Here is a 12,868-nt window from a genome sequence, read left to right as displayed (position 1 = left end):
TATGACACACTTGCATTTTACAGATAAGGAAATATTCCACATCATCATCATCATCATCATCATCATCATCATCGTCATCTTTGACCCCCAATTTGAAATAATTCATTATAGATATTTTGACAGTTTTGGAGTTATGGCCATTTGAATGGATGATTCTGATTGTTACCAAAAAGGAATTGTAAATAGACATATTAGTATGTCCTAATAAGGGCCTCATTACCGGACCCCCCTTGTAAAATCTCTCTTTCCATCTGTACACTCAATGTATACAACTTTCCACATTCGTACACATTTCCTAGAGAATAACCATATTTTGCCTTCGAGTCCCGTACCGTGTATTTTGAACAATATACCTGCGTGTCATATCGTATCAAACGCCTCATTACTGTCTAAAAAGCGACATACACATTGGAACCATTTTCCGATATAGTAGTGGATACCTTCCTGTAAGTAAATGATGGTGTACATAGACTACGTAGACTATTTTAGTAAGCGGACTGTTGGCTTTTTGGAAAAATGTACTTGATATCGTCATTTTTATAAAGCTTCACCATGACCGGTAGTAACGTAACGCCCCAATAACAATTAGGATCATCCTTTACTTCTCCCTGTCCTTTATGTAACGTGATAATAATTCCTCGTTTCCAACGTCTTGGTATATAAACTAGCTATATGTTTTTGTCACATGATTTAGATGTTCACAAACAATCCCATCGAGTCCTCCAGCTCGGTTGGAGTTAGGCGTCTTACACTCGCTATTTCTGTTGGTGTGATAACCGTAGCTAGGAAGGTATCTTTTTTTTCAAATTTTGTCCTGAATTCAATTGTATTTATGTATTTATATTTGTTAAGATATTTTTTTTTCAATCTGCATAAAACATAGTTTATCTTGGAATATCATTTCAAAATGGGATGTCCAAGAATCTCGATATTTCTGTTGGTTCTCTAAATACTTTACCGTTGTACTTCAGCTCGGTGATTGGTTGCTGTTGTTTCCGTTCTTTACGTTTATACAACTGCAAAAAAAAGGTTTTTGGTCTACATCACCACATCTGTCAATTTCTGACATTGAACGCATATCTAAAGTTCCTACAAAAATAAATTTACTCTTTTTATAAACCGCAAAGCTAGGCATTCCATGATCTTGATCTACCTTCTAAAACCAAATTATGTCTGTGTATAGCTATGTATCATGTAGCTTTGATAAATCTGCATTCCAATACGGTTTTAGATAACTTTTATATAGGTGATGCTAGGCCTACATCGGCGGCTGTCTTAACAGCGCGCACTATACTAACACAATACGATTATTATGCTGCCATGCTGTCGGGATGCTGATAGAACTCAAGAATTCATTAAGACAATATCTATAAAGTTTTACAACATTTGTTTCTCACTTTCCCCCAGAACATATTTGAACGCAATACGACTATTATGATGCCATGCTGTCGGGATGCTGATAGAACTCAAGAATTCATTAAGACAATTTCTATAAAGTATCACAACATTTGTATCTCACTTTCCCCCAGTTATATTAACATATTCTGGCTCTGTGATAAAAGTGTGCAGAGACAGGTAACGGTATAGAACTTATGACTGGATGATGTCCTGATCAATAATGCAAGTCATCATCTAATATTTCATAACAATTTAAAAGATCTTCAATGTTAAACTGTACTAAATTATGATCAATTGTGGATAACAGTTTACTGCTGTTGGATAGAAAGTATATTTCGGACCAATACATTTAGCCTGTATATATTCACAGATATGAGTTTGGCCTAGAATCTAGGATGGATTGGAATACAGGAGGCATTTTATTCTTTTCAAACGTACATCTATGCCCTCTAGTTTTGACGTTTAGGTCCCAAATAACAGCAACCCTTCCTTTCTTGGAATAAACTTTGACTAATGACTCAAGTATCTCCGTGTGCTCAATGAAAATATCAATCAGTCTGGAAAAGGCGGGCATATAGACTGAAAAACAGTATATATAAATGTTCTTTATTTGGAGCTTGAATCTCCACACTATCCTACGACATTCCATTAAAAAAACTCCTACTGTTACAATTGTATCGGAAAGGGCCAACTTCGAACACAGATTTAACTATAGGTGTAATATAAAGACATGTCTACTGAATATAAAGACATATCTATCGCATATAAAGACATAACCACCGAATATAATCATATTTGATCACCTAAGACAGTTCTGGCGTTCCATATGTGTGGCCACAATGTTTAAACGCATCAAAAAATTACAGATTGAATTATCTTACCATGCGTTCAGACACAAATGTCTATTTCATATTTCTGAAGGCATTTTAGCAGGTATGGGGTATCCGCCATCACTCCCTCAATATTCCAACACACGATGTTAATAGAGTTCACCATCATTTATCTGATTTAAAAAAAAAGACTCGTTTCGGGACCCACTCTCTCATACCGATTCCATTCTGCCAGAAATCACCAGCAAATATGATCCGAAAAACTTCTGTCAGTACATGTAACCAGACATCCATTTACTAACCAGTTATATCTTATATACAAGTCTCTGGTTATATGAATCTCTGATTTATCTGGACAGAGCCTGCAGATTTCTAAAGATTCTCCAAGTACTTTTAAGTGTGTAAACAGAACACCAGCTTTGTCACCAAAGTCCCGTGTTGTCTATTCCAACACAATCCGTTTGTTAATGCCATGAACATAGAATCTGCTGTCGTTTGTCCTGATGGTGGTCTTGTGAACTACTTTGCTTGCTGTCGTCTGTCCTGATTGTGGTCTTGTGGACTACTTTGCTTGCTGTCGTTTGTCCTGGTGGTGGTCTTGTGGACTACTTTGCTTGCTGTCGTTTGTCCTGATGGTGGTCTTGTGGACTACTTTGCTTGCTGTCGTTTGTCCTGATGGTGGTCTTGTAGCCTACTTTGCTTGCTGTCGTTTGTCCTGATGGTGGTCTTGTGGACTACTTTGCTTGCTGTCGTTTGTCCTGGTGGTGGTCTTGTGGACTACTTTGCTTGCTGTCGTTTGTCCTGATGGTGGTCTTGTGGACTACTTTGCTTGCTGTCGTCTGTCCTGATGGTGGTCTTGTGGACTACTTTGCTTGCTGTCGTTTGTCCTGGTGGTGGTCTTGTAGCCTACTTTGCTTGCTGTCGTTTGTCCTGATGGTGGTCTTGTAGCCTACTTTGCTTGCTGTCGTTTGTCCTGGTGGTGGTCTTGTGGACTACTTAGCTTGCTGTCGTTTGGCCTGGTGGTGGTCTTGTGGACTACTTTGCTTGCTGTCGTTTGTCATGATGGTGGTGGTATTGTGGACTACTTTGCTTACTGTCGTTTGTCCTGATGGTGGTCTTGTAGCCTACTTTGCTTGCTGTCGTTTGTCCTGATGGTGGTCTTGTGGACTACTTTGCTTGTTGTCGTTTGTCCTGGTGGTGGTCTTGTGGACTACTTTGCTTGCTGTCGTTTGTCATGATGGTGGTGGTATTGTGGACTACTTTGCTTGCTGTCGTTTGTGCTGGTGGTGGTATTGTGGACTACTTTGCTTGCTGTCGTTTGTGCTGGTGGTGGTCTTGTGGACTACTTTGCTTGCTAAATTTGACTCCTCTTGGGAATGGTAGGTTTTGGACCTTCCAGTTGTCTTCCGGCGACTACTGGATTTGGTTGGACACATTGATGTTGGCAAATGTACAGGTACTGTTCCAATATCTGATACTACAGATTCTCCTGCACATTTCCATTTCTTTCGCCAGCACTCGGTGTTTGTCTATCCTGGTATTGCCCTGTACTTTTGTAAAGGGGAGTAACTCTTCTCTTCCTCAACTGTGTTTTACTGTTTTAACTGAAATTTACCAGACTGAATACTAAGGTTTATAATATAGGTAAGGGATTGGGCTACTTCAGCATGAACTATTTTTAACAAGTTAGCACTAACCTCATCCAAACCTTTTAAAAACTTAATTACAAAATCCTGAGATACATCAGGAATAGCAAAGTTTATATCGTTGTCAAGTTTATCATATATACCCATTCAACTTCTGAAAAGAGGCTGTAACGTGTTCAAGTTGAGATGTCAGTTAACTGGCAATGTCTGAAGTATTCATTGAACTTGTTTGATCTTCTCCCTTCATAACATATATAATTGCAGATGACACTTCCACAGATACAAAGTATTGTCAAGGTTTTTTTCAAATACTGTTTTGTAGAAGTCTGATTTTGCTCTTTGAATCAAAGAGGCAACCCTGTAAAATTTTCTTTTTTTAAAATTTTCTAGGTCACCTTGATCTCTTTCATCTCTAGTTTGAATATTCTCAAGAATGGCCTCGTCCATCCATTCTGGTTGTTTTTGTTTTTTGACCCGTCATTCCATTTTTGAACATCAACAACGTTTGTAAAATGCTGTAGCCTTGTGTCCAGAGTATCATCTACATCATCAAAAGACTCTATAATGGACCATGGAACGCTGGTAACGGTTTCCACAAAAATGCCTTTGGATCAAGGTTTTGAAATTATCTGTATGTCATTTTCCTATGTGAGAACTTGGATCTGAAAGATCATTTGCTAAACTCACTACTATATTTGATAAACTCACCACCATATTTGATAAAGGAATTAGATTTTGAAAGTGTACCCAACTCATGCAAGCAAATGCCTGAATCAATTAGCACAAACAAATGTTATTTTATAAATATATTTATTTTTAATTGATTGATCACCGGTCAGGTGACCTTTGACAGAATGACTTATCAATACAGATAAGGTAAATACAATAAATATACACTCATTTGCTGAGGGTTTGTTTTATTTTTACCTCTGACCCTATTGAGGTACAGATGTGTATATCAATAGGCCACCACTAGATGACCAGGGATAGATCATATCTTTAGTAACCTTTGACCCTATTGATGTTAATGTAAAAATAAAATAATAATTCTTGTGATCTTTGAACCTATATTTGAGTCACTTATTAGGAACTGGTTGACCACAGAAAATTCAGAATTAGATCTCTAATGACCTCTGACCTTATTACTTAATGTCATTTTGCAGTCGCCTGTTGACCATGGTAAGGTCGGCATCATGTATCTAGTGACCTTTGACCCTGTCATTCTGCAGCCACATGTTGACCATGGTAAAGACAGAATCCGATATACGTGACCTATGACACTTGGCCTGTGACTCTGCAGTCATTTGTTGACTGTGGGCTGGTCAGGATCGTGTGTCTGGTGACTTTTAACCTGTCATTCTGCAGCCACTTGTTGACCATGGGAAGGTCAGGGACAATGGCCAGATAACCTTTGACCCTAATGTCATGAATCATGTAGATACAGCCTCTTGTTGACCTCTGTTATGGAGAGATCTGAGAGTGGAGGAATGGACTCGGGAGGATAAATCTTGCCCGTCAGTGTTATGGTGTGACTATCTGAAATATTAATCACACAACTAATTAATAATTTGGAAACGCATACACAGGATTACTGAGAAAAATTAGATCGTCAATTGATTAATTGAATTCTCCGCATTGTCATCCTCTTCTGACAAGAGAATATTATATTTAGTGTATAACATCTTGATACAGAAGTTTTTTTGTTAATTGGGTAAGTAGGACTAAGTCCTTATAAAGCTAAGACAATGCAACCTTAAGTTATTGGTTATGTGTTAAAAATTCAGAGCTTTCTAAATTACAACTTCTTGATTAATCATATTGTCACCTAAATTAACAAAACATTGGAGAATGTCTAATTTTATCATGATGAAATTCTAAACACACACCTTTGATTACCTCCCTTGATGTTAGAGGTGGCGAGTTCAAGAACGTCAATCCAAAGTAGACAGGATAGCTCATCAGGAAGCAGAAACAAAGGAATGTAGGCAACGCTATCGCCCATTGTCTGGGGGATAAAAACAAAGTATGAAATACCAGAAACATAGGAATGTATAGGCAATGCTATCGCCCATTGTCTGGGGGATAAAAACAAAGTATAAAATACCAGAAACATAGGAATGTAGGCAACGCTATGGCCCTTTGTCTGGAGAATAAAAACAAAGTATGAAATACCAGAAACATGGGAATGTAGGCAACGCTATGGCCCTTTGTCTGGAGAATAAAAACAAAGTATTAAATACCAGAAAACCACTGTCTTTATCAGGTTCATGTCTGTATTTAGTACATTGTGAAACAAGAAACTACCACAGACTAAAGTTATTATTCTGTATTATGTTATCATTATTGTTTAACGTCCGCTATTACGGCTTTTTGGCCTCTCGGTGGACAAGCTCTGTGTTATGTAAAAGTGTATGGACAAGCTGTAGCTTATCATGATTTGGTTTAGTTTGGTTTTGTTTTGTTTAACAACCTATAAATATAATTTAAGGACAACCTCTCCATGTGCAAGATGCATGTGGTGAGTTTGATTTGGGAGGCTGCAGTATGTTAGTGTTTTCCTCCTTGTGGTGGCGATGCCTACACCACAATGTGTCACATTATACTGACATCTATATAGCTAGTAACTACTATTTTAAGAGACTCTGGTCAGTCAGGCCAGGGGACAGAACCCAATGCCTTCCTCAAAGGGGCGAACGCTCAACTGAAGGCCAAGTGTGATGCAGTATCACGGGAGACATTTAGAAGAAGTTGTTTAGAAAGACGCGAAAAGATAAGATCCAAAATTTAGTCATCTCTCACCAATCATGCAATGGGGGCAGCAGGTACAATACCTATGCCCTATGCTTTTGTACCTGCAGCAAACTTCAGGGTTTACAAGACATGGGTTTATTGTGGAACATATACACAACACAACAATCACACTGTTTGGTATTGTGTCAAACAAATCAATTAACACCCTTTAATATCTTTCTGGAATTTCCATAAAAAAATGAAAACATCCAAAATTTCAAACCCAGAAACATTCCTAATTGGTGGACTAATTGGATATTTTTAACTGAACAGTTTGCTGATAATATATCGTTAAATTGTATTGGGTTTAAAGTTTAGAGTCTCCCATCATAACAGGGAGAATTGGCAGGTGTGCCGTCATCCCATCAAGTTAATAAGGACACTTATCGTTACACTGGGGCTTTCTTATTCATAAAAGATTTTTGCAAGATTTTGACATGTATAATCAAGTACATTTATTTGACCTCTAAAACTCTGGAGGTAAATAAAGGGTACAACAATGACAGTGGACTATAAGACAAAAGTCAAAACTATACAAGGTACAGGCAAAATACCACGACTGTACATGGACCTCTGTAATTCTGTGATAACTGATGGACAATGAGTTAGGAAGTACAGTAAGACTTGTATAGAGGTGATAGGATTACAGTCGGACTTGTATAGAGGTGATAGGATTCATCACTTAGGTAGTACAGTCGGACTTGTATAGAGGTGATAGGATTCATCACTTAGGAAGTACAGTCAGACTTGTATAGAGGTGATAGGATTCATCACTTAGGAAGTACAGTCGGACTTGTATAGAGGTGATAGGATTCATCACTTAGGAAGTACAGTCGGACTTGTATAGAGGTGATAGGATTCATCACTTACTTCTGCGGCCAGTAGTCAAGTCCAAGTTGGTGTAGCCAGGCATCAGGTATCCACGCCCATATAAGGTAAAAAACTGAGGGAAAAACATTAAAATATCAACACTAAGCACATGCGCAATGGAAAACAAACAAAGAGGTTCAATGGACTTGTATTGCTCATCTGCAACTGTTGCAACTTTAAAGTTGGTGTTTGTCATTCATGTGGCTGCTAAACTTGAATACCTTTTCATTTTGATATGAGACTAGGCAAAGTGTATATTCATTTTGACAATGTTTGTAGCCCTTCAATCCAACATATTCCTGGCCCATATCATGAACCTAACTTTCTTACTTATTATAGATCTCTATTAGACAGACTTTGCAAGTCTTTCTTTGATCACAATAGATACAAATTGATGTTGTAATTTTTTCCAATCTAATTAAAATCTAGAAGCTCATTCTTACTATGAACAAGAACATCTAACGTCATCGCATAAGAGGTCACGTCAGGATGACCTATTGGATTAACCAAATTACTATTTACAGACATTGGTAGTGAATTTGGTATGTGCGAAATAGCATGACTAAAGTGCATAGCTTGCATAATCTGTCAATCTGTTTCAAGTCATTTCGTCCAACGAAGCAGTTCTAAGCTATATACAATGTACATGCTGTACCGAAATGGTTAGCTTCAGATGCACTTATGTGACAAATGGACGAGATCAATGACATCGTAATATTGACAATTCAACCTGAAAGTGAAATATTGAGGTAACAAAGGTCATCCTGACGTGACCCCTTATGCGATATTGTTAGATGTTCATGAAACGTAGCAATAATGAGCATCTATATTTTAATTAGATTGTGATATTTTCTAGACTAAATGTATGACAGATTTACATTAGATTTAAAACTAACCATTCCACTGATATATTTATTACATTATATATTCATTTCTAGAGGTAACCTTATGAATGATATGTTTAGTGGTTAAACTTACAAAACAAAACAAAAGCTAACAGATACAAGACAAATCCATAGATGGCACGTTCAGGTGTTGGTGAAGGGGAGTGTTCTGGCATTCTTCACAGTCAGTGGCTGCTTTGCTATAAAAATAAAATAAATCTATCATAAGACCTGGATAATTGTGACAATATAATAAATACGAAGAACACAAATGTAGTTATTATGACAGAAACAAGAGCTGTTGGAGAGCAGCATAGCTTATCTCGCAAATGTTTGTCAATACATAATTAAAATATATTTATTGGTATGGTTTTGCAAATTTTCAGTAATAATATCTATATTGTTTACTTGATCAGAATGTATTTTGTGTATATTCATGCAGTTTTCAAAACCATACCAATTTATATATACTGGTATATATATATATATATTTTTGACTCGTGCCATGACCGGGCCTCGAACTCACGATCTACGGCACCCAATCGCCTAGCCAGAAATATCCGCAGCCTATACCGCTATGTGTGTAAATTATGTACAGTATTGACAAACATTCGGGAGACAAGCTATGCTGTTGTAAATTGAATAAATATAATAAATAATTGCTTTTGGACTATTTCTTTTAATTTTTGATGAAAAATGATCCTAATGAGAGTTGTCTCCCTTGAAAAATGAGGAACTGTATCAATATTGTCTAACGTGAGCATTTTCAAATTGTTTTTTTTTTTCAGTTTCACAGATAGTGTAATTTAAGAGGGACTCTATTGCCAAATATCAGCACCCTAGTAAAATTATAAAGTGATGTAGTGTAATTTAAGAGGGACTCTATTGCCAAATATCAGCACCCTAGTACAATTATAAAGTGATGTATTAATACCTTTCAACACCAAAAACTTAACATTTGAAAAAACGCTGGCATCACAACATAAGCTCTTCCTCTTCTCGGAAGAGATGAGCTAAAATTGAATGCATACACACAGCAGTAATTAAAATACATCCAAGATGATAAATTAATAGGATCCTACAGCAAATGTCATAACCTTGCCTTTCTATCTATATATAGACCAACTTTTGAAAAAAGAAACATGCTGATCTTGCACTTAGGTAAAATATATACTAGATTTCTACGAATATATGTACTTCAGCTAAAGATCTTTGGCTATATTTTTGGTTCTGACGCCAACCGACGAGACACCTGTCATATATGTTTCACGCAAGTTATGTAAAAATTATGAAGCTCAACTCTGAGTTCACCATTGAAGCATTCTCACTATGCATGGCAAAACTGATGCATTATAACACTTATATTTAGAGGGTTAATTGTATCATTTTTAAAGATGTGTACTACAGGATAAAAGACGCATGTAAACACTGTACATATTCAACCGGTTAACATCAAGCTGTCTTGATTGTGAATAAAATGTTGATATCAGGATACTTTGTTATGGATTTGGTTTTCATGAAGGTGGTTTTAAAGAGACTTCATAACTGACTGATGTTACAGTGTACTGTACTGTAGAACACAGGTACTTGTGGACATGATTATAATATTTTTAATTTAAATGTTACATTATGTAGCGGGACTGGACTGGGTCGATCATCGTTGACCAGGTAGATCAATTGGTAGAGAATCTGGCTAGTGTTCGGAGGTCTCGGATTCGAACCCCGGTCTGGCCGCTACGTTTTCTCCTCTCCTGTTACAAAATTGGCGCCCAACTAAAATACCCATGGTGACGGTATAAGGGTCTCGTGTGTCTTCGAGGGAGAAGACTTGAAAAAAAAAGAAGGGAGGTGTGTAGCGGGACTGGACTGGGTCGATCATCGGTGACCAGGTAGCTCAATTGGTAGAGAATCCGGCTAGTGTTCGGAGGTCTCGGGTTCGAACCCCGGTCTGGCCGCTACATTTTCTCCTCTCCTGTTACACATTATAGACTAAATAAAGAGGAGTAAATTATTGTATTACAATCGCATGCTTAATTTGTAAAAAAATATCGTACCTCGGCCTTATATATACTAAGCATGCGATTGTAATACAATAATTTACTCGTCTATAATGTAACATTTAAATTAAAAATATCCTAATCATGTCCACGAGTACCTGTGCTGTAGACTACCGAGTTCACAGAGTCGTGAGCTCACCGCTCACTTAACTTGTCGTCTGACGAACATTCATAAGACATTTTACAGACAATTAGCGAAGCTTTCAGATGACTACTATATATATATAGCTTACCAATGATAGCTGCTGTTAATTAATAAACGTTGTACAATATATTTATAAGGTAGCTACAGGCCTACCCGGAAACAGATGCACTATTGACAGGTAATCTAATAAAAGAACGTAGAATAGGTCATGGGTAAATCCGGAAAAAAATATTGGTATTATCAATCGTTTAAATAATAATTTGGATATTTATAATTTGGCATGGATTTTGTTTTGTATCTCATAAATTAGGATACTGCGCTGAGAGAGATTACTATCGCAAGAAATGCCAGTAACTAATTAAAGTAATAATTAAATTCCGGAAAAAGAGAAAGCACTTCAAATTTATATTTCTCTAAATACCGGAAGTACTATTTCTGGGTGGTAGAGAATTTGTGTATCCCGAGCCGAGCCCGAGCTGAAGACCCGAGCCCGAGCTTTGGATATTTTCGTTTTTCTCCTTCATTACTAAATGGATTAAAGTGATTTTTTCTACAAAGATTTGATTTCAGGTTTTAAATCAATCCGTGTAAGTGGATTTTCATGAAATCAAGCGTGACTATTCAGGTTTTTTGCTAATTATTTCCGATACATGCTATTATTGAGAAATATTACTAGATACAAACAACCAGTAAATATAGCTGATTCTAAAAATATAAATTTCAACATATATCTAATGTGACTTGATGTCAAATTTTGACATTTTTGTAACCGCGCCGACGATCAATGAACTCGCCGTGTTTACCGAGCTTTCACCGAGCCCGTGCTAAGGGCAGATAACTCTACCGATCCCGAGCTTTGTAGAGCTTTTAGCCATTCTGGTATAAGAATGTTTCCGGGCTCTGCGACGAGGACGCAGTTCTACAAAGAGCCCATATCATTTTATTTTAATGATTTTAAATATATTTACCCATCTTTTCATTATTGTTTATCACATTAAAATATTTTTATCAACATATGTACTTTTGTATTTTTTTACGTAGAAAATAAAGTTTTCATTTGTGGTATAAACCAATTCACTGGTTTACTTTTTATCTGTTACTAAAGCTATATCTTTTAGTAAAAAAAATATTTTCATCAATGGATGATTTTAATACAACTACAGTACTATTTTCTTATTGTATTCTAGTTTGAATTTTCGAACATTTAGTACAATGCCAAACGAAACTGTCTCTTGAAAAATGAAAATCTGACTGATCACAAACACATTTATTGTGAAACCACCTATCGCAACCAGCGTCACAACTTACCATATCATCAAAAACATTAGAAATATGACATCCATCTGACTCACAATCGATAAAAATATCATAAGTTAAGGCTTGAGAAACTTTCTTTTTTCTGTATTTACTTGGAAATTTAAAAACCTACTGTGCGCTCTTATGTATTATAGCTTTAAGTTTGAATGGACCTACTCCTATTAACCCCCTCTTGATTTCGTTACAATAGTAATTCTGGAGATAATAAAAAGACAAAACTGTACTATCTAACGGTAATTCTTTCCAATTATTTAAAGATTTAATTAAGCTATTAGTCCCCTCCACAATGCTATTTGTAATACCCATATACTTGTTACCTACACCTAGCTCCGATAGTACCCACCAACCTGAATATTTCACTATATCTCCCTTAACACTAGAATTGAAATAGTCTACAAAAGGTTCGCTCCATTTCTCAGAGACCTTATCTAGCATAGTCAAAAAATCACTTTCACTATCACATCTCAAAAGTTGAAGAATATCTTCCATGTAAATAGATATGTCGCTACTCCCCTTATGTTGATTCAACCGAAACCTGATATCTCTACGAATATGATTCCAACAAAAAAACCAACTTGATATTTGGAAAAACTTCCTCTGAAGAATTTTTAATGCTTAATTCTCTGTCTACTACCATAACATGATTACCCTTCGATAAGTTTGGAATTAGTGATTTAATAGACCGCCAAAAAAATTCGTGAATCTTAGTTGATTTCTTATCGTGAATGAAAAAAGCTACTGGGATGGTTTTATTACTCTGAAATAAGACATGCCTAAATACTAAAGCAGAAACATAAAAATCCCCTACTTGAAATGTTGTGTCGTAAGACATGTACAACTTCTCGTCAGACTCTATTTAAAGCACTAAATTAAACTCATTCAATAACTCCTGAATACCTAAAACACACCTAAGATCGGGACCTATAGCTAA

At 36.4% G+C, this 12,868-nt stretch overlaps 1 protein-coding gene across 1 annotated transcript; it reads right to left on the bottom strand.

Annotated features, from left to right (window-relative positions):
* Window positions 1–4,667: 4,667 nt before the first annotated feature.
* On the bottom strand, window positions 4,668–10,832 carry LOC117344615 (phosphatidylinositol N-acetylglucosaminyltransferase subunit P-like). The gene is made up of 5 exons (XM_033907432.1): window positions 10,709–10,832; window positions 8,513–8,618; window positions 7,535–7,607; window positions 5,761–5,879; window positions 4,668–5,410 (listed from the first exon to the last, which is right to left on the bottom strand). Exons 2-5 carry the CDS (start codon window positions 8,592–8,594, stop codon window positions 5,298–5,300), a joined length of 387 nt encoding a protein of 128 aa, XP_033763323.1. The 5' UTR covers window positions 8,595–8,618; window positions 10,709–10,832; the 3' UTR covers window positions 4,668–5,297.
* Window positions 10,833–12,868: the final 2,036 nt, after the last annotated feature.

The sequence above is a fragment of the Pecten maximus genome, chromosome 16, assembly GCF_902652985.1.
Source record: "Pecten maximus chromosome 16, xPecMax1.1, whole genome shotgun sequence".
In the NCBI taxonomy this organism is placed as follows: domain Eukaryota; kingdom Metazoa; phylum Mollusca; class Bivalvia; order Pectinida; family Pectinidae; genus Pecten; species Pecten maximus.
This window is presented reverse-complemented; position numbering and strand designations above follow the sequence as displayed.